General features: G+C 45.3%; 1 protein-coding gene across 1 annotated transcript; it reads right to left on the bottom strand.

Annotated features, from left to right (window-relative positions):
* Positions 1–13,135: 13,135 nt before the first annotated feature.
* Positions 13,136–19,394, bottom strand: CPLANE2 (ciliogenesis and planar polarity effector complex subunit 2). The gene is made up of 5 exons (XM_088463202.1): positions 19,188–19,394; positions 17,946–18,098; positions 17,226–17,350; positions 14,147–14,283; positions 13,136–13,561 (listed from the first exon to the last, which is right to left on the bottom strand). Exons 1-5 carry the CDS (start codon positions 19,303–19,305, stop codon positions 13,327–13,329), a joined length of 768 nt encoding a protein of 255 aa, XP_088319328.1. The 5' UTR covers positions 19,306–19,394; the 3' UTR covers positions 13,136–13,326.
* Positions 19,395–22,824: the final 3,430 nt, after the last annotated feature.

Here is a 22,824-nt window from a genome sequence, read left to right as displayed (position 1 = left end):
AATTAGATTTTGTGATATAATGATATTGAGGGAAATATGTAGAGTGTGACACTTAATAACTGTAAATCTAAAGCTGTATATTGTTATTTATTATATTGGTTGGATATTAATATTTGTTCACAAGGGAGACAACCAATCATATTCCTTCTTTCTTGAATCTCACTGTTAAAAGTTGGAATCCTATTTGTTTCACTAGGAGACATTTATACAGTGAATTTACCCTATTTATCCAGCTTTCTATTAAATGTTTTCCCGATGTTAGTACTTTACAGCGTCAGCCACGCCGTATAAACGGACACGAGTTTATTTTTGTATGTGATGTTTATTTTATTCTGACTATACATACGGCATTATTTATTTCTATTTTGTGCATTTAAATTAAATGAACTAAATATTATTGAATTAATAAAATACTATTAATGACTACGCAAACTAAATTGTGATTGACTTTGTTACATAGTATTTAGGGCCTGATTCAGACCCGGTCGCTACGAGCGTACGCTCGCATGATGCGTATGCAAATATTTGAAAGTGACGTGGCGGGGAACGATCGCTCGCCAAGGCATAAGCACACCCATTGTACCTGTACAAGCGTTCACTTTGTGTATGCAGACTCCCCTTGGTGAATGCAGAGACGCCCACTGCCCCATGTCATCTCCTGGAAGTTTATGAAAACATTGGTACATCGACCACTATCGGATGTGAACGCAGCGCTTGTGGTAGCTTTTTTTACCGCAAGCATTGCGAGGAAAACTGAGGAAAAAAATGGCTGGTGACGTGTACTATGACGCTGCCTGTTAATTATGCACGCCTCTAAAACGGCGTTGAAACACTCGGGCACGCCTGCATTCGCATCTCCAACCCCCCGTTTTTACTGGACTGCCCCTGTTACCACCCACAAACAGCCTCTCCTGTCACTCACTCTGCTGGGCTGGTTTTACTGGGCGAGCGAGGGATCATCGCACAGTGTAGTTCGCACATACGCACTGCGATACATACGCATGCGCAGATTAGCAACCATTGGCATTTGTGAACGGACAACAGATACCGTCCGGGTCTGAATCAGGCCCATAGTTCCAGTCACACAGTGTCCCCCTCGCTGGGGAGGTGAGCAGCTTCTGGCACACAGTGTCCCCCTCGCTGGGGAGGTGAGCAGCTTCTGTCACAAAGTGTCCCCCTCGCTGGGGAGGTGAGCAGCTTCTGGCACACAGTGTCCCCCTCGCTGGGGAGGTGAGCAGCTTCTGGCACACACTGTCCCCCTCGCTGGGGAGGTGAGCAGCTTCTGTCACACACTGTCCCCCTTGCTGGGGAGGTGAGCAGCTTCTGTCACACACTGTCCCCCTCGCTGGGGAGGTGAGCAGCTTCTGGCACACACTGTCCCCCTCGCTGGGAAGGTGAGCAGCTTCTGTCACACACTGTCCCCCTCACTGGGGAGGTGAGCAGCTTCTGGCACACAGTGTCCCCCTCGCTGGGGAGGTGAGCAGCCTCTGTCACACAGTGTCCCCCTCGCTGGGAAGGTGAGCAGCCTCTGGCACACAGTGTCCCCCTCGCTGGGAAGGTGAGCAGCCTCTGGCACACAGTGTCCCCCTCGCTGGGGATTTGAGCAGCTTCTGGCACACAGTGTCCCCCTCGCTGGGGAGGTGAGCAGCCTCTGTCAGCATAGAAGGGGTTTGCAAAATTGGAAATGGAATAATGGGGGGAAATGAAGGAGAAGCAGGTCAGAGGACTGGGAGTTGGGTAACATGGATGGAGCTTAAAGGGTGAGGGAGACCAGACAAAGGGGGCTATAGTCACTGGGATGCTGTAGAAAGGACAAGATAAGGTCGCTAATGATGCAAACAGAAGTGGGTGAATGGTGAAATATGTGGGTGTGAGTATAGATGGAGGAAATGGTGAAAGAAGTAATGTTAAGTAAATATGCTAAAAATACATAGAATGGAAAAACAATGCAGTACAAATAATAAAGAATAAAACTAATAAAAATATTTCACACTGTATAGGGGGGTTTCAAATGCGTTTCACCACTCGTGTGGCAGCTGCACAGTATCACTTCCCATGTCCTGTACACAGTATATAAATCTCAGTATCTGATGTTATTCTGTATACAGGCAGCTGCACAGTATCACGTCCCATGTCCTGTACACGGTATATAACCCTCAGTATCTGATGTTATTCTGTATACAGGCAGCTGCACAGTATCACTTCCCATGTCCTGTACACAGTATATAAATCTCAGTATCTGATGTTATTCTGTATACAGGCTGCTGCACAGTATCACGTCCCATGTCCTGTACACGGTATATAACCCTCAGTATCTGATGTTATTGTGTATACAGGAAGCTGCACAGTATCACTTCCCATGTCCTGCACACAGTATATAAATCTCAGTATCTGATGTTATTGTGTATACAGGAAGCTGCACAGTATCACTTCCCACATCCTGTACACAGTATATAAATATCAGTATCTGATGTTATTCTGTATACAGGAAGCTGCACAGTATCACTTCCCATGTCCTGTACACAGTATATAAATCTCAGTATCTGATGTTATTCTGTATACAGGAAGCTGCACAGTATCACTTCCCATGTCCTGTACCTAGTATATAAATCTCAGTATCTGATGTTATTGTGTATACAGGAAGCTGCACAGTATCACTTCCCATGTCCTGTACACGGTATATAACCCTCAGTATCTGATGTATTTCCATATACAGGCAGCTGCACAGTATCACTTCCCATGTCCTGTACACAGTATATAAATCTCAGTATCTGATGTTATTCTGTATACAGGAAGCTGCACAGTATCACTTCCCATGTCCTGCACACAGTATATAAATCTCAGTATCTGATGTTATTGTGTATACAGGAAGCTGCACAGTATCACTTCCCATGTCCTGTACACAGTATATAAATATCAGTATCTGATGTTATTCTGTATACAGGAAGCTGCACAGTATCACTTCCCATGTCCTGTACACAGTATATAAATCTCAGTATCTGATGTTATTCTGTATACAGGAAGCTGCACAATATCACTTCCCATGTCCTGTACACAGTATATAAATCTCAGTATCTGATGTTATTCTGTATACAGGAAGCTGCACAGTATCACTTCCCATTTTCTGTACACAGTATATAAATCTCAGTATCTGATGTTATTCTGTATACAGGAAGCTGCACAGTATCACTTCCCATGTCCTGTACCTAGTATGTAAACCTCAGTATCTGATGTTATTCTGTATACAGGAAGCTGCACAGTATCACTTCCCATGTCCTGTACACGGTATATAACCCTCAGTATCTGATGTATTTCCGTATACAGGCAGCTGCACAGTATCACTTCCCATGTCCTGTACACAGTATATAAATCTCAGTATCTGATGTTATTCTGTATACAGGCAGCTGCACAGTATCACGTCCCATGTCCTGTACACGGTATATAACCCTCAGTATCTGATGTATTTCCGTATACAGGCAGCTGCACAGTATCACTTCCCATGTCCTGTACCTAGTATGTAAACCTCAGTATCTGATGTTATTCTGTATACAGGAAGCTGCACAGTATCACTTCCCATGTCCTGCACACAGTATATAAATCTCAGTATCTCATGTTATTCTGTATACAGGAAGCTGCACAGTATCACTTCCCATGGCCTGTACACAGTATATAACTCTCAGTATCTGATGTTATTCTGTATACAGGCAGCTGCACAGTATCACTTCCCATGTCCTGTACACAGTATATAACTCTCAGTATCTGATGTTATTCTGTATACAGGCAGCTGCACAGTATCACTTCCCATGTCCTGTACACAGTATATAAATATCAGTATCTGATGTTATTGTGTATACAGGAAGCTGCACAGTATCACTTCCCATGTCCTGTACACGGTATATAACCCTCAGTATCTGATGTTATTCTGTATACAGGAAGCTGCACAGGATCACTTCCCATGTCCTGCACACAGTATATAAATCTCAGTATCTGATGTATTTCCGTATACAGGCAGCTACACAGTATCACTTCCCATGTCCTGCACACAGTATATAAATCTCAGTATCTGATGTTATTCTGTATACAGGCAGCTGCACAGTATCACGTCCCATGTCCTGTACACAGTGTATAAATCTCAGTATCTGATTTTATTCTGTATACAGGAAGCTGCACAGTATCACTTCCCATGTCCTGTACCTAGTATATAAATCTCAGTATCTGATGTTATTGTGTATACAGGAAGCTGCACAGTATCACTTCCCATATTCTGTACACAGTATATAACTCTCAGTATCTGATGTTATTCTGTATACAGGAAGCTGCACAGTATCACTTCCCATGTCCTGTACACAATATATAAATCTCAGTATCTGGTGTTATTCTGTATACAGGCAGCTGCACAGTATCACTTCCCATGTCCTGTACACAGTATATAAATCTCAGTATCTGGTGTTATTCTGTATAGACAGCTGCACAGTATCACGTCCCATGTCCTGTACACAGTGTATAAAACTCAGTATCTGATGTTATTCTGTATACAGGAAGCTGCACAGTATCACTTCCCATGTTCTGTACACAGTATATAAATATCAGTATCTGATGTTATTGTGTATACAGGAAGCTGCACAGTATCACTTCCCATGTCCTGTACCTAGTATATAAATCTTAGTATCTGATGTTATTGTGTATACAGGAAGCTGCACAGTATCACTTCCCATATTCTGTACACAGTATATAACTCTCAGTATCTGATGTTATTCTGTATACAGGAAGCTGCACAGTATCACTTCCCATGTCCTGTACACAATATATAAATCTCAGTATCTGGTGTTATTCTGTATACAGGCAGCTGTACAGTATCACTTCCCATGTCCTGTACACAGTGTATAAATCTCAGTATCTGGTGTTATTCTGTATAGACAGCTGCACAGTATCACTTCCCATGTCCTGTACCTAGTATGTAAACCTCAGTATCTGATGTTATTCTGTATACAGGAAGCTGCACAGTATCACTTCCCATGTCCTGTACACGGTATATAACCCTCAGTATCTGATGTATTTCCGTATACAGGCAGCTGCACAGTATCACTTCCCATGTCCTGCACACAGTATATAAATCTCAGTATCTCATGTTATTCTGTATACAGGAAGCTGCACAGTATCACTTCCCATGTCCTGTACACAATATATAAATCTCAGTATCTGATGTTATTCTATATACAGGAAGCTGCACAGTATCACGTCCCATGTCCTGTACACGGTATATAACCCTCAGTATCTGATGTATTTCCGTATACAGGCAGCTGCACAGTATCACTTCCCATGTCCTGTACACAGTATATAAATCACAGTATCTGATGTTATTCTGTATACAGGAAGCTGCACAGTATCACTTCCCATGTCCTGCACACAGTATATAAATCTCAGTATCTCATGTTATTCTGTATACAGGAAGCTGCACAGTATCACTTCCCATGGCCTGTACACAGTATATAACTCTCAGTATCTGATGTTATTCTGTATACAGGCAGCTGCACAGTATCACTTCCCATGTCCTGTACACAGTATATAAATATCAGTATCTGATGTTATTGTGTATACAGGAAGCTGCACAGTATCACTTCCCATGTCCTGTACACGGTATATAACCCTCAGTATCTGATGTTATTCTGTATACAGGAAGCTGCACAGGATCACTTCCCATGTCCTGCACACAGTATATAAATCTCAGTATCTGATGTATTTCCGTATACAGGCAGCTACACAGTATCACTTCCCATGTCCTGCACACAGTATATAAATCTCAGTATCTGATGTTATTCTGTATACAGGCAGCTGCACAGTATCACGTCCCATGTCCTGTACACAGTGTATAAATCTCAGTATCTGATTTTATTCTGTATACAGGAAGCTGCACAGTATCACTTCCCATGTCCTGTACCTAGTATATAAATCTCAGTATCTGATGTTATTGTGTATACAGGAAGCTGCACAGTATCACTTCCCATATTCTGTACACAGTATATAACTCTCAGTATCTGATGTTATTCTGTATACAGGAAGCTGCACAGTATCACTTCCCATGTCCTGTACACAATATATAAATCTCAGTATCTGGTATTATTCTGTATACAGGCAGCTGCACAGTATCACTTCCCATGTCCTGTACACAGTATATAAATGTCAGTATCTGGTGTTATTCTGTATAGACAGCTGCACAGTATCACGTCCCATGTCCTGTACACAGTGTATAAAACTCAGTATCTGATGTTATTCTGTATACAGGAAGCTGCACAGTATCACTTCCCATGTTCTGTACACAGTATATAAATATCAGTATCTGATGTTATTGTGTATACAGGAAGCTGCACAGTATCACTTCCCATATTCTGTACACAGTATATAACTCTCAGTATCTGATGTTATTCTGTATACAGGAAGCTGCACAGTATCACTTCCCATGTCCTGTACACAATATATAAATCTCAGTATCTGGTGTTATTCTGTATACAGGCAGCTGTACAGTATCACTTCCCATGTCCTGTACACAGTGTATAAATCTCAGTATCTGGTGTTATTCTGTATAGACAGCTGCACAGTATCACTTCCCATGTCCTGTACCTAGAATATAAACCTTAGTATCTGATGATATTCTGTATACAGGAAGCTGCACAGTATCACTTCCCATGTCCTGTACCTAGTATGTAAACCTCAGTATCTGATGTTATTCTGTATACAGGAAGCTGCACAGTATCACTTCCCATGTCCTGTACACAGTATATAACTCTCAGTATCTGATGTTATTCTGTATACAGGAAGCTGCACAGTATCACTTCCCATGTCCTGTACACAGTATATAAATCTCAGTATCTGATGTTATTCTGTATACAGGAAGCTGCACAGTATCACTTCCCATATTCTGTACACAGTATATAACTCTCAGTATCTGATGTTATTCTGTATACAGGAAGCTGCACAGTATCACTTCCCATGTCCTGTACCTAGTATATAAATCTTAGTATCTGATGTTATTGTGTATACAGGAAGCTGCACAGTATCACTTCCCATTTTCTGTACACAGTATATAACTCTCAGTATCTGATGTTATTCTGTATACAGGAAGCTGCACAGTATCACTTCCCATGTCCTGTACACAATATATAAATCTCAGTATCTGGTGTTATTCTGTATACAGGCAGCTGTACAGTATCACTTCCCATGTCCTGTACACAGTGTATAAATCTCAGTATCTGGTGTTATTCTGTATAGACAGCTGCACAGTATCACTTCCCATGTCCTGTACCTAGTATGTAAACCTCAGTATCTGATGTTATTCTGTATACAGGCAGCTGCACAGTATCACGTCCCATGTCCTGTACACAGTGTATAAATCTCAGTATCTGATTTTATTCTGTATACAGGAAGCTGCACAGTATCACTTCCCATGTCCTGTACCTAGTATATAAATCTCAGTATCTGATGTTATTGTGTATACAGGAAGCTGCACAGTATCACTTCCCATATTCTGTACACAGTATATAACTCTCAGTATCTGATGTTATTCTGTATACAGGAAGCTGCACAGTATCACTTCCCATGTCCTGTACACAATATATAAATCTCAGTATCTGGTGTTATTCTGTATACAGGCAGCTGCACAGTATCACTTCCCATGTCCTGTACACAGTATATAAATCTCAGTATCTGGTGTTATTCTGTATAGACAGCTGCACAGTATCACGTCCCATGTCCTGTACACAGTGTATAAAACTCAGTATCTGATGTTATTCTGTATACAGGAAGCTGCACAGTATCACTTCCCATGTTCTGTACACAGTATATAAATATCAGTATCTGATGTTATTGTGTATACAGGAAGCTGCACAGTATCACTTCCCATGTCCTGTACCTAGTATATAAATCTTAGTATCTGATGTTATTGTGTATACAGGAAGCTGCACAGTATCACTTCCCATATTCTGTACACAGTATATAACTCTCAGTATCTGATGTTATTCTGTATACAGGAAGCTGCACAGTATCACTTCCCATGTCCTGTACACAATATATAAATCTCAGTATCTGGTGTTATTCTGTATACAGGCAGCTGTACAGTATCACTTCCCATGTCCTGTACACAGTGTATAAATCTCAGTATCTGGTGTTATTCTGTATAGACAGCTGCACAGTATCACTTCCCATGTCCTGTACCTAGAATATAAACCTCAGTATCTGATGATATTCTGTATACAGGAAGCTGCACAGTATCACTTCCCATGTCCTGTACCTAGTATGTAAACCTCAGTATCTGATGTTATTCTGTATACAGGAAGCTGCACAGTATCACTTCCCATGTCCTGTACACAGTATATAAATTTCAGTATCTGGTGTTATTCTGTATACAGGCAGCTGCACAGTATCACTTCCCATGTCCTGTACACGGTATATAACCCTCAGTATCTGATGTTATTCTGTATACAGGAAGCTGCACAGTATCACTTCCCATGTCCTGTACACAGTATATAAATATCAGTATCTGATGTTATTCTGTTACAGGCAGCTGCACAGTATCACTTCCCATGTCCTGTACACAGTATATAAATCTCAGTATCTGATGTTATTGTGTATACAGGAAGCTGCACAGTATCACTTCCCATGTCCTGTACACGGTATATAACTCTCAGTATCTGATGTTATTCTGTATACAGGAAGCTGCACAGTATCACTTCCCATGTCCTGTACACAGTACATAAATCTCAGTATCTGATGTTATTCTGTATACAGGAAGCTGCACAGTATCACTTCCCATGTCCTGTACACAGTATATAAATCTCAGTATCTGATGTTATTCTGTATACAGGAAGCTGCACAGTATCACTTCCCATATTCTGTACACAGTATATAACTCTCAGTATCTGATGTTATTCTGTATACAGGAAGCTGCACAGTATCACTTCCCATGTCCTGTACCTAGTATATAAATCTTAGTATCTGATGTTATTGTGTATACAGGAAGCTGCACAGTATCACTTCCCATATTCTGTACACAGTATATAACTCTCAGTATCTGATGTTATTCTGTATACAGGAAGCTGCACAGTATCACTTCCCATGTCCTGTACACAATATATAAATCTCAGTATCTGGTGTTATTCTGTATACAGGCAGCTGTACAGTATCACTTCCCATGTCCTGTACACAGTGTATAAATCTCAGTATCTGGTGTTATTCTGTATAGACAGCTGCACAGTATCACTTCCCATGTCCTGTACCTAGTATGTAAACCTCAGTATCTGATGTTATTCTGTATACAGGCAGCTGCACAGTATCACGTCCCATGTCCTGTACACAGTGTATAAATCTCAGTATCTGATTTTATTCTGTATACAGGAAGCTGCACAGTATCACTTCCCATGTCCTGTACCTAGTATATAAATCTCAGTATCTGATGTTATTGTGTATACAGGAAGCTGCACAGTATCACTTCCCATATTCTGTACACAGTATATAACTCTCAGTATCTGATGTTATTCTGTATACAGGAAGCTGCACAGTATCACTTCCCATGTCCTGTACACAATATATAAATCTCAGTATCTGGTGTTATTCTGTATACAGGCAGCTGCACAGTATCACTTCCCATGTCCTGTACACAGTATATAAATCTCAGTATCTGGTGTTATTCTGTATAGACAGCTGCACAGTATCACGTCCCATGTCCTGTACACAGTGTATAAAACTCAGTATCTGATGTTATTCTGTATACAGGAAGCTGCACAGTATCACTTCCCATGTTCTGTACACAGTATATAAATATCAGTATCTGATGTTATTGTGTATACAGGAAGCTGCACAGTATCACTTCCCATGTCCTGTACCTAGTATATAAATCTTAGTATCTGATGTTATTGTGTATACAGGAAGCTGCACAGTATCACTTCCCATATTCTGTACACAGTATATAACTCTCAGTATCTGATGTTATTCTGTATACAGGAAGCTGCACAGTATCACTTCCCATGTCCTGTACACAATATATAAATCTCAGTATCTGGTGTTATTCTGTATACAGGCAGCTGTACAGTATCACTTCCCATGTCCTGTACACAGTGTATAAATCTCAGTATCTGGTGTTATTCTGTATAGACAGCTGCACAGTATCACTTCCCATGTCCTGTACCTAGAATATAAACCTCAGTATCTGATGATATTCTGTATACAGGAAGCTGCACAGTATCACTTCCCATGTCCTGTACCTAGTATGTAAACCTCAGTATCTGATGTTATTCTGTATACAGGAAGCTGCACAGTATCACTTCCCATGTCCTGTACACAGTATATAAATTTCAGTATCTGGTGTTATTCTGTATACAGGCAGCTGCACAGTATCACTTCCCATGTCCTGTACACGGTATATAACCCTCAGTATCTGATGTTATTCTGTATACAGGAAGCTGCACAGTATCACTTCCCATGTCCTGTACACAGTATATAAATATCAGTATCTGATGTTATTCTGTTACAGGCAGCTGCACAGTATCACTTCCCATGTCCTGTACACAGTATATAAATCTCAGTATCTGATGTTATTGTGTATACAGGAAGCTGCACAGTATCACTTCCCATGTCCTGTACACAGTACATAAATCTCAGTATCTGATGTTATTCTGTATACAGGCAGCTGCACAGTATCACTTCCCATGTCCTGTACACAGTATATAAATCTCAGTATCTGATGTTATTGTGTATACAGGAAGCTGCACAGTATCACTTCCCATGTCCTGTACACGGTATATAACTCTCAGTATCTGATGTTATTCTGTATACAGGAAGCTGCACAGTATCACTTCCCATGTCCTGTACACAGTATATAAATCTCAGTATCTGATGTTATTCTGTATACAGGAAGCTGCACAGTATCACTTCCCATGTCCTGTACATGGTATATAACTCTCAGTATCTGGTGTTATTCTGTATACAGGCAGCTGCACAGTCCCAAACCCGGTATGCAGTTATGAGACCGGCGGACGCATGCCTGCCAGTCTCAATACCTACAGCATAATCCCGGCAAGGAATCTAATATAGGCGTTGAAATGCCGACGCCTATGTTAATCCCGATGCCAGGACCCCTACAGGACGCCGGACCGATCGTCCAACGCCGGGGGTAAGTATGTATGTAGCCGGGGATGGGGGGGGGGTTAGGTTTAGGGCATCCCCGGTTAGGCACTAGGCGGGGAGGTTGGGGTTAGACACCCCCCCCCCCCCCCCGGGAGGGTTGGGGAGGGGGGGGTTAAGTTTAGGCACTTACGAGGGAGGGTTAGGGGGGAAGGTATACTTAACTTACCAACGCTGTCGAGACCTTGTGCATCGGGCTGCCGGTGGTCAAGCATATCCAGTCCCCACTTCCCATAACCTGTACACATTATACAAATCTCAGTATCTGTTATTCTGTATGTATATGCAGCTGCACAGTGCCACTTCCCAGAACCTGTACACATTATATAAATCTCAGTATCTGTTATTCTGTATGTATAGGCCGCTGCACAGTGTCACTTCCCATACCCTGTACACATTATATAAATCTCAGTATCTGTTATTCTGTATGTATAGGCAGCTGCACAGTGTCACTTCCCATACCCTGTAGATTATATAAATCTCAGTATCTGTTATTCTGTATGTATAGGCAGCTGCACAGTGTCACTTCCCGTACACATTATATAACTCTCAGTATCTGTTATTCTGTATGTATAGGCAGCTGCACAGTGCCACTTCCCCTACCCTGTACACATTATATAAATCTCAGTATCTGTTATTCTGTATGTATATGCAGCTGCAGTGTCACTTCCCGTACCATGTACACATTATATAAATCTCAATATCTGTTATTATGTACGTATATGCAGCTGCACAGTGTCACTTCCCATACCCTGTAAACATTATATAAATCTCAGTTATCTGTTACTCTGTATGTATAGGCAGCTGCACGGTGTCACTTCCCCTACCCTGTACACATTATATAAATCTCAGTATGTTATTCTGTATGTATAGGCAGCTGCACAGTACCACTTCCCATACCCTGTACACATTATATAATCTCAGTATATGTTATTCTGTATGTATATGCAGCTGCAGTGTCACTTCCCGTACCCTGTAAACATTATATAAATCTCAGTTATCTGTTACTCTGTATGTATAGGCAGCTGCACAGTGTCACTTCCCATACCCTGTACACATTATATAAATCTCAGTATCTGTTATTCTGTATGTATATGCAGCTGCAGTGTCACTTCCAATACCCTGTACACATTATATAAATCTCAGTATCTGTTATTCTGTATGTATATGCAGCTGCAGTGTCACTTCCCATACCCTGTACACATTATATAAATCTCAGTATCTGTTATTCTGTATGTATAGGCCGCTGCACAGTGTCACTTCCCGTACCCTGTACACATTATATAAATCTCAGTATCTGTTATTCTGTATGTATAGGCCGCTGCACAGTGTCACTTCCCATACCCTGTACACATTATATAAATCTCAGTATCTGTTATTCTGTATGTATAGGCAGCTGCACAGTGTCACTTCCCATACCCTGTAGATTATATAAATCTCAGTATCTGTTATTCTGTATGTATAGGCAGCTGCACAGTGTCACTTCCCATACCCTGTACACATTATATAAATCTCAGTATATGTTATTCTGTATGGGGTATCGACGTTGGACTTTAATTGACAGTCAAAACCGATGCCTAGTAAATGCTGTTTTTTTTAGACCGCAATCTAAACGATCCAAAACAGATCTTTAGTAAACTTACCCCAATGTACACGTGATGCCCCCGTTATCCTGCTGTGCCCAGACCAACTGCCCCATTATTTTGCCGCACACAGATGGAGGCCTCATTAACCTACCACACCCAGTGGGGGGGGGAAGGCATTTTATCCTGCCACACCCAGACCAACTGCCCTATTATGATGTACCCAGAATGGCAAAACCATTATCCTCCCGCGCCCAGACAGACGGGTCAGTTATCATGCTGCGCCCAGGCGGAAGGGTCAGTAATCATGCCGCGCCCAGACGGACGGCTCAGTTATCATGCCGCGCCCAGGAATTACGTATTTTCCACATTATAGAACTTTTCCTTTATTTAAATTGTTTGTAGACATAAAACAAAAACATAAATTCCTGAGATGGGATCAATAACGTCCCATAACTCCTAATAAATTAATATACCCCATCACTGCAGTGTAATAGTATATATATGACCATCGCATATATCTGAAAACATGGCCAGGCTGGGCAGCTCCTCCTGATGGCAGTGCCCGTGCTCACTCTCCGGTGCCTATCAGCCCAGCAATCACTTGGTCCCTGTGCCAGAGCACCTCTGCCAGTCCGTTCAGCACCGGTGCGGCGTCCGCCATCTCTGTCCGTCCATCCAGGCTGCGCCCATCACTGAGCCGGGGACCGTTTACGCTCCTCACCCGCATCACGGGCAGCTGCCAGGTCTGATGAAAGTCGCTGATGTCCTGATCTGTGACATCCGTGTGCATGAACTGGTCAAGCATGGCGTGGAGTTAAGGATCGCAGAACATTAATGTCCTCCCCCAAACTAAGGGGTCAGAACCCTTGTAGGGTCACCACACCTATTAGGTTATCTGTAAAATGTACACACAAACTCCACACCAGGCCACAGCGGGCAGATCCCCGATTTATCAGCCCTATAATAGAGCACTGCATGCTTGGATTAAACCAGTGCTATACCACAAGACTGGGGCCTTGGTGTATAGAACACTGGGGGGTAAATTTACTACAGTGAGAGTTTTTTTTTTTTTAGAAGTGAGAGTTTTAAAAGAGATGTTGCCCATAGCAACCAATCAGATTCTAGCTATTATCTTCTAGAATGTGTTAGTTCAATGGTAAGTAGCATCTGGTTGCTATGGGCAACATCACTTTTAAAATTCACTTCTAAAAATCCTCACTTTAGTAAATTTACCCCTGGGTCTCAGTGGAGGCTGCACAGAGTCTCTCTATGCTTCCACCTGAGAAACTGAACTAGTGATTCAATAGGAATAACCTAAAAACCTGGCATGTGTAAAACCACACCCTACATGTGCCAGGCATTACACAAGCCGTTATATAGAAGGATACTTAGTGCCAACCACAACCCGGGCCAGGTTCTCATCTTGACTTAGAGTCCGGGAAATCATGGCTGGGATGTCCTCGAATGACGAGCGGTCAGTGAACGAGAAGAGGAAGAGGACGGCGTCTGCTTTATCTTTACACGCCTACAGAACGGAAATACAAAACTGTATGACCCACACTCCAGGGAAGGGGGGGAGATTTACTACAGTGCGGGTTTTTAGAAGTGGAGATGTTGCCCATAGCAACCAAACACTGAGTGTAATTTACCAGTTCCTGAGAAATGTAAGATTTATTTATTTATATACTGTAAGATAGTTGCCCTATAGGTCGGGGTGGGGCAGGGCTGTAGCCTGTTGGATTGTGAGCTCTGCTGGTTACCTGTATGCTGGGGAGTAATTGTCTTTTTAAAGACTGAGCAATAAACATCTACTTTCTTCAAGATGCTCATTTCCTGCGACCAACAGAATAGAGTAAAACGCCGTTCCGTTCTCTGGCTGTTCTGGATCCAGCCCGGTATCTCCAAGCTAAAGCCCTCTGCCAGCTCCTGTGCAGAGACTGGTCCATGGTGAGGGGCCAGAGGAAATTAGCCGACACTATCCAGGAAGTGTTGTAGCAACGCGTCCACACATACCCAGAAGGAATCGGTTCCAGGTGCTGATGGTATCGTGACGGTGTCGGCGTTTGGTGGTGGCAGCAGGTTATCCATCCACGGCGGAGTCAGTAACAGGCGGTTAGTGGCGGGAATATTCCACGTTCCAGCGGGATCAAAAATAATCTGTGATCGCCTGGTGAGACGAGGTCATCCAGTCACAGGACTGTACAAACAGGGGGACAACCATCTTCTGGTCATCAGCCACCAATGCAAGCATCTCCAAACCCGGGCATTTTTGGCCAGTAACCGCTCCATCCTGTTCCTGAAAGTAATCAGAGACCGCCGGGGCCCCGACTGGACTAGAAGTGTTACGGCTGCGGGAAAATCGTCCGTCTGAGGGTGAACTGTCCCAAACCCCAAGCACCCCAGACTCGTGCCCCAAATCTAAGTGCTGGAGCCCAGCTTGCTTGTGTGACTTGTCGAGTTGAGCCCAAAGAGACCGTTCCCACTCCAGTCATTCCAGTGGAGTGTGGCAAAAAGCAGACGGACCCTGCCGAGAAAGTCACCAGCATGGTCAAGGGGCCGTCCCAAAATATGTGGCAGCACCTGCAGCCGGTTCCTGCAAGTACAAGGATTACGAGACTCTGGGGGGGAGGGCTGTACGGTCGCATTATGTGCTCCTGCTATATAAATAGGGCCTGTGAGCCCTGAATGTGGATATCCTCCAATGCTCACAGCGGTCTGTACTTCTGATACCTGTATGCTGGGGAGTAATTGTCTTTTTCACGACATTAAGCAACAAATATTTTGCCTTTAAGACGCCGCATCTACTTGTATCCTGTGACCAACAGAATAGCGCACAGCGCTGTTCCGCTCTCCGGCTGTATAGAGCCCAGGGTCTCCATGCTAAGGCCCTCTGCCAGCTACCCTGCAGAGACTGGTCCATGGTGAGGGGCCAGTGGGAATTACCCGACGGTATACAGGAAGTGTTGCAGCAGCGCCCGTACATACCCAGAAGTAAGAGGTTCCAGGTGCCGTTAGGAGGAGCTTTGTGGTGGCAGCAAGTTACACGCCTACTGCGCAGAGGGCAGAGTCGGTAACAGGCGGTTACTGGAGGTAACATTCCATGATCTAGTGGGATCAAAAATAATCTGTGATCGCCTGGCGAGGTGAGGTCATCCCTGCTTACATCATCATCATTACACACAGCGTCCCCTGCTTACATCATCACACACACACACACAGCGTCCCCCTGCTTACATCATCACACACGGCGCCCCCCTGCTTACATCATCACACACAGCGCCCCCTGCTTACATCATCACACACACACAGCACCCCCTGCTTACATCATCACACACAGCGTCCCCTGCTTACATCATCACACACACACAGCGTCCCCTGCTTACATCATCAGACACACACAGCGTCCCCTGCTTACATCATCAGACACACACAGCGTCCCCTGCTTACATCATCACACACACACAGCGTCCCCTGCTTACATCATCACACACACACACAGCGTCCCCTGCTTACATCATCACACACACACACAGCGTCCCCTGCTTACATCATCACACACACACACAGCGTCCCCTGCTTACATCATCACACACACACACAGCGTCCCCTGCTTACATCATCACACACACACACAGCGTCCCCTGCTTACATCATCACACACACACAGCGTCCCCTGCTTACATCATCACACACACACAGCATCCCCTGCTTACATCATCACACACACACACACAGCGTCCCCTGCTTACATCATCACACACACACACACAGCGTCCCCTGCTTACATCATCACACACACACACACACAGCGTCCCCTGCTTACATCATCACACACACACACACAGCGTCCCCTGCTTACATCATCACACACACACACACAGCGTCCCCTGCTTACATCATCACACACACACACAGCGTCCCCTGCTTACATCATCAAACACACAGCATCCCCTACTTACATCATCACACAAACACAGTGCCCCCTGCTTACATCATCACACACACACAGTGCCCCCTGCTTACATCATCACACACACACACACAGTGCCCCCTGCTTACATCATCACACACACAGCGCCCCCTGCTTACATCATCACACACACACACAGTGTCCCCTGCTTACATCATCACACACACACACACACACAGTGTCCCCTGCTTACATCATCAAACACACAGCATCCCCTACGTACATCATCACACACACACACAGCATCCCCTACTTACATCATCACACACACACACACACACAGTGCCCCCTGCTTACATCATCACACACATAGCATCCCCTGCTTACATCATCACACACATAGCGTCCCCTGCTGATATCACCCCTTGAGCCAGTTGTCCAGCGGGTACCTACTGGCCGGATGAGGTGCGGGTACCTATTGGCAGGATGAGGTGCGGGTACCTATTGGCAGGATGAGGTGCGGGTACCTACTGGCAGGATGAGGTGCGGGTACCTACTGGCAGGATGTGGTCAAACTTCCTAAGTGCGCTCTCTCCGCAGTCCCAGAACTGGAAGGAGAAGATGATGGGGCGCTCGCTGTCCCGGGGGCGTGCTGGCCAGTGCACGCAGGTCGTCTGGATTCCTAGCGGGACACAGGAGATTCAAGTAAATATCCGAAAACTTTGCACTAGTCTGCGATAGGCAGAAAGCATCAGACCACCTGTTCGTCCCTCCTACACTAGCGTAGTGGCACAGTGGTTAGCATCGCTGCTTCACAACACTGGAGTAATTTGTTTGATTGCCACCAGGGACCTATCTGTGTGGTGTTTGTAGGCTCTCCCCATGTTTGTGACAGTTTCCACTGAGTGATCGGTTTTCTTTCCACACTCCAAAAATATATTGGTAGGTAAACTGTATGGTGACACAAATGGATGCTAGTGTGGTGTGGGTGGGGGAGGGGGGGGGGCGTGTTTAGACTGTAAGCTCCAATAACACTGGGACTGATGTGAATAATTACCCACTATAATCTCTTTCAATCACGAGGAGTAAATATCCGGCACCGTGCGAGGGGCCCTGCTGGTAGATGAGCTCTCGCCCTATACACTTCTGGCTAATGGAAGTAATAAAATGTAAGGAAAACACAAAGTGCTTCTGGATAATCCCACATTCTCATCACTGGTGCTTCTGTGAGGGCTCATATACGACACACGGGAGAGACAGTGACGCGGAAACCTCACCGGTCGTCTCGTGGTGCATTGTGGGAACCTCCAGGCCGCACAGCTTTGCAATAAGGGCTGTTTTCCCAACACCACTTTTCCCGGAGACGAAGATCTTGTAGGCGGCGACATCAGTAGGGAGCTGCGGAGGGAGGACTGGCCTCTCGATCAGCCCTGTGGGGGTAAAGAGAAACATTGTGGCCCATTGAGCAGTCATTATCTCAATGTCTAATGAACCATGAAGACAGCGTGAGTGCGTCTCCCAGATCTCTGTCTCCTCAAGTAACCCCTATGGGTCAGAAGCCCGGATAGGCTACTGTGATCCCCACTGGAGAGGACTGTGATATGTAACATTACTGTACTGAAAAAAACACCAGGTTCAAACTCTTTCAAAACGTAATAAAAATATTATTTTGCAGAGAACAAAGTGATTAAAACACAGCGTTGATGTAGCAGGAGGTGTAATGTCTGAGATGCACCAGCAGAGGGCAGTGTGGATGTGGCCGTAGAGGTGTAATGTCTGAGATGCACCAGCAGAGGGCAGTGTTGATGTAGCCGCAGAGGTGTAATGTCTGAGATGCACCAGCAGAGGGCAGTGTGGATGTAGCCGTAGAGGTGTAATGTCTGAGATGCACCAGCAGAGGGCAGTGTGGATGTAGCCGTAGAGGTGTAATGTCTGAGATGCACCAGCAGAGGGCAGTGTGGATGTGGCCGTAGAGGTATAATGTCTGAGATACACCAGCAGAGGGCAGTGTTGATGTAGCCGTAGAGGTGTAATGTCTGAGATGCACCAGCAGAGGGCAGTGTGGATGTAGCCGTAGAGGTGTAATGTCTGAGATGCACCAGCAGAGGGCAGTGTGGAAGTAGAGGTGTAATGACAGAGATAGACCAGCAGAGGGCAATGTGGATGTAGCAGTAAAGATGTAATGACAGAGATAGACCAGCAGAAGGCAAAGGTGTAATGACAGAAATAGACCAGTGGAGGGCAGTGTGGATGTAGCAGTTGAGGTGTAATGACAGAGATAGACCAGCAGACGGCAGTGTGGATGTGGTAGGAGAGGTGTAATAACAGAGACAGACCAGCAGAGGGCAGTGTGGATGTAGTAGTAGTAGAGGTGTAATGACAGGGGAGTGTGGATGTAACAGTAGAGGTGTAATGACATAGATAGACAGCAGAGGGCAGTGTGAATGTAACTGTAGAGGTGTAATGACAGCGATAGACCAGCAGAGGGCAGTGTAGGCTGCAGGAACAGCGTTACTTACCGAACATTCTCCGCTTCCGCTTGCGCAGGATACAGGTCACGTAGTCCCGGCCCTCCGGGGACTGCTGCCAGTCTGGAAGGATCAGGGACCCGGGTTTGGGCACAGGTGCCTGAGACATTGTGGCTCTACAGCCCGGGAATTTATCCACTTCCAATTGGGGTATACGCACGAGGCCGCGTCATAATATCACGTGTTCCTTCTAACGGGATCACGTGATCCCGCAGCCCGGCGTCTCCTAGACAACAGCCGCCAGTGACATGTCATTAATTATTCATGAGCAGTGCCCGGAAGAGGAGGAGCCCATGTATAAAGCATTGTATTTGTTTAAAGAAAAAAAACACTCCGTCCTCTTCTGAGGAGGCAGAGGCTCCCAACACGGTCTTCAGGGCACCCCAACAGTTCAGGTTTTAGCGATATCCATGGTTGAGCAAAGCTGGTTAAATCAACCTGTGGTCAAGCATGGCTATCCTTAAAACCTGGACTGCCAGGGTGCCTTGAGGACTGAGTTTGGGAACCTCTGTCATGGAGTATTGTCTTGCGGTTTGGCTCCATCAGTTATAGCAGAGGTTCCCAAATGCGCTCCCCAACAGTCCAGGTTTTAGAGATATCCATGGTTGATCACAGGTGACTTAATTAGTGCCTGAGTCAATTTGATTTAACCACCTGTGCTCAAGCATGGGTATCTCTAAAACCTGACCTGTTGAGGAGCCTTGGTAGAGGACCATGAATGGGAACCTCTGAGTTATGGATTTGGAATAAATCTCCGACCTCTCGCTTACGCTGGGAAAACACCTGAAAGACGCGTTGATCTAGCGACAGCCCAGAACGATACAATATATCATGTCTGTGTACACACTGCACTGTACAATGCCTTGTTATATCGTGTTTGGGGAACGTTAGGGCACCGCATCATTCATCGCATCGTCCCATCTGACCTGCTGCACATCACATGGGACAATGTGGTGACCGATGTGTGGAGACGACAGATTGGGAGTACACATTACACAATGGTGGTGCAGAGCGGTCTCCGGTACCACGGGCCTGATTCAGAGAGTTACGCAATGCTGATATTTACGCAGATTGAGCGATTTCTAGTCATAATGCGCACGCACAGCGATTGCTTACACTCGCAGAGAACTCACTCGCAAAGTGAATGACAGTCAGCGTTTGGAGACGGTAACGGTGGTGGGTAAGGAAACGCAGGCATGTCTGACTGTCTACACGCTGTATCATGGGCGTACATACATAAGCCATTGTGGTCTCCAACCCAGCATGAGAGCTCTCATGCTGCATGATTGGCCGATGTGCGTCCATGTTACCAATGATTACGCTGTTGTACGTCGTCGGATGGATATGAGAATAGGGCAGCAGTGGGCGTCGCTATGCTCTGGTAAGCTTTGGCAGATATTAGCATATTTTCGCTATTGCAAACCGTGAGAGATCGCAGGCGTTATTGCATTAGTGTAAATCTCAGGATCAGGTCCCAGGACTGTATAACATATCATGTACCCAGAATTAGTCTTATCTGTAGATTTTGACATTCATAAGGGTGCACCATTTAGAATCTGTCCATTGTGGTTGGTCAGGATGGGATTTGGGTTCAGAGAGTTGTTCAGCTGGAGAGATACTTTGCAGTGAATGTGGACACAGGGCCTGATTCAGAGCCGGACACTCTGACCAGAGCGCTCGCTCTGAATCAGGGCCGTCCTAGCTCAAATTGGAGCACCAGCCACAGCTTATGCGAGCGGCCAAAAAGATGGTCGCGATGGTCAAGACCATCGGGCTTGCGACGAGACCCTTGCGGTAGGGTCTCGTCTGCCGCAAGCCCGGGGTGCTCATGCGCATTTGGGAAACATCGATCCGCTTGCGAGCGGGTCTGAATGAGACCCACAGCTCGCCCTCCCATACTGAGGGATCCCTTTAGCCACTTGCTAGACCGCATTGGGACGTGACCACAACTAGAAGGGCTCTCTCTGCCATGGCCACATCACATACAACTGCACCTTGCTCCTCCGCCCCCCGGCGTTTGCAAAGGAAATCAGTTCTGCACAAGTGCTTGGTAAATACGGAACTTCGCCAGCCCCCATAGAACCCTAATTGAGCTGCTTTTGCAAACAAAAACAGAAAGCAGGCTACAATCTCCGATATCTGCTGCTGCCTCCTCTACATATACGTCCAGGGAATCCCCCCTCCCAGTGTCTGCAGGATTTGATGAGGGAGGGATCAGGCGCTGTCTGGCGCTGCTTAGGTTATAGCCAGGGTGTTTCCAGAGTGGCTGCATATTATTCAGAGCTAGAGCTGCGTCTACTTGGCCGGCATCTCCCCACATTGTACAGCGAGGGTTAAATCGTTTTGAATTTCCCGATCTCGCTAGTGCAGTGGTTCTCAAACTCGGTCCTCAGGACCCCACACAGGTCATGTTGTCCAGGTCACCCAGCAGGTGCACAGGTGTATTCATTACTCACTGACACATTTTAAAGATCTACAGGTGGAGCTAATTATTTATCTTGTGATTCTGTGAGACCTAGAAAACATGCACTGTTGAGGATCCTGATGATTGAGTTTGAGAAACTGTGCCTTAGTGGAGGTGGATGCGGCCATTACTTATTCCCAAACCAAAAGGCCCAGTCTGTGGATGGGATTTATAGGAGGTATACAAACAGAGCAGCGTTTCACGTATCTAGGCTTCTGGGCATTTCTACCTGGTCCTAGTAGTCCGGTGAGCTCCCGCGCTCCAGGGTGGAGGCCTTACTAGCGGCCATTCCTAAGCCAGGGAAGGATTTCATGTACCCGGATTCATACCAACATCATCTGGCTTTATCCCGGGCAAATCTACTCAGGTCAATGAGACATCTCTACGCTGTACGAGCTGAGTGATCAGACATTTGTAGCCCTGTTAGGTGCTGCATCTCGGGGCTGTGATGGTTTTGCTTTGGTGGGTACAGCTACTCTACTCTTGCCTGATTGCTAAGGTGCCCATTAACAGGCATCTCCCAATCCTCTCTCTTTGTTCCCGGGCACTGCCCACGTGCTGTATGCCAAAAATATGCTCCTCGTCTCTCGGATGTCCGGGACTCAGTGATGAAAGTTGGGACTCTCTCAGGACTTACAATGATCTGGGAGAAATCTAGTAATTTTCCTGTCATTGGGACCCTCCCCAGCTGCCCGTCCCCCATCCTTCATTGCAATGGACTCTTCATTACAGATATTTGGGAATCTGGGTCTCATCTGCTGTCCCCCGATACATCCAGGGAAACATCCAGCCCCAGAATGGAGGATCCACGTGTCAGACACAGGTCGGGTTATAATCATTCTCCAGCCTGACCTGTATTCATCTCCCCAGGCCCAGTTTTATTTCTGCTTCCGTCATCTCTGATCCAGGGGGAGAAGAGAGCGAAAATAATTTGTGTTAATTCATGTTAATCACTGGACCCCCATATGGGGTAATATACTCCAGCAGGATCCAGTATGTGAGATGTGGATGGAGTGAGGGCCAGACACTGTCTCAGTATGGGGAGTCTCTGGGCCTGATTCAGAGGCGCTCGCAAAAAGCTGAAGCAGGACGGGCGCTTTTTTTTTTTTATTACCCAGCCGCTCGCTAAGCTGTGGGTGACCACCCACAGCTTTTGCGAGCGGC

This window comes from Taudactylus pleione, unplaced genomic scaffold (assembly GCF_031769625.1).
Source record: "Taudactylus pleione unplaced genomic scaffold, aTauple2 ptg001334l, whole genome shotgun sequence".
In the NCBI taxonomy this organism is placed as follows: domain Eukaryota; kingdom Metazoa; phylum Chordata; class Amphibia; order Anura; family Myobatrachidae; genus Taudactylus; species Taudactylus pleione.
This window is presented reverse-complemented; position numbering and strand designations above follow the sequence as displayed.

Bases quoted from the DNA above. Each gene is read 5' to 3' on its own strand.
- CPLANE2 (XM_088463202.1), bottom strand. From the start codon at position 19,305: ATGTCTCAGGCACCTGTGCCCAAACCCGGGTCCCTGATCCTTCCAGAC. The intron at 17,351-17,945 runs GTGAGGTTTCCG...GTGTCCCGCTAG, and splicing joins AATGCACCACGAGACGACCG to GAATCCAGACGACCTGCGTG. The intron at 14,284-17,225 runs GTAGGTACCCGC...TCCGTTCTGTAG, and splicing joins AGTTTGACCACATCCTGCCA to GCGTGTAAAGATAAAGCAGA.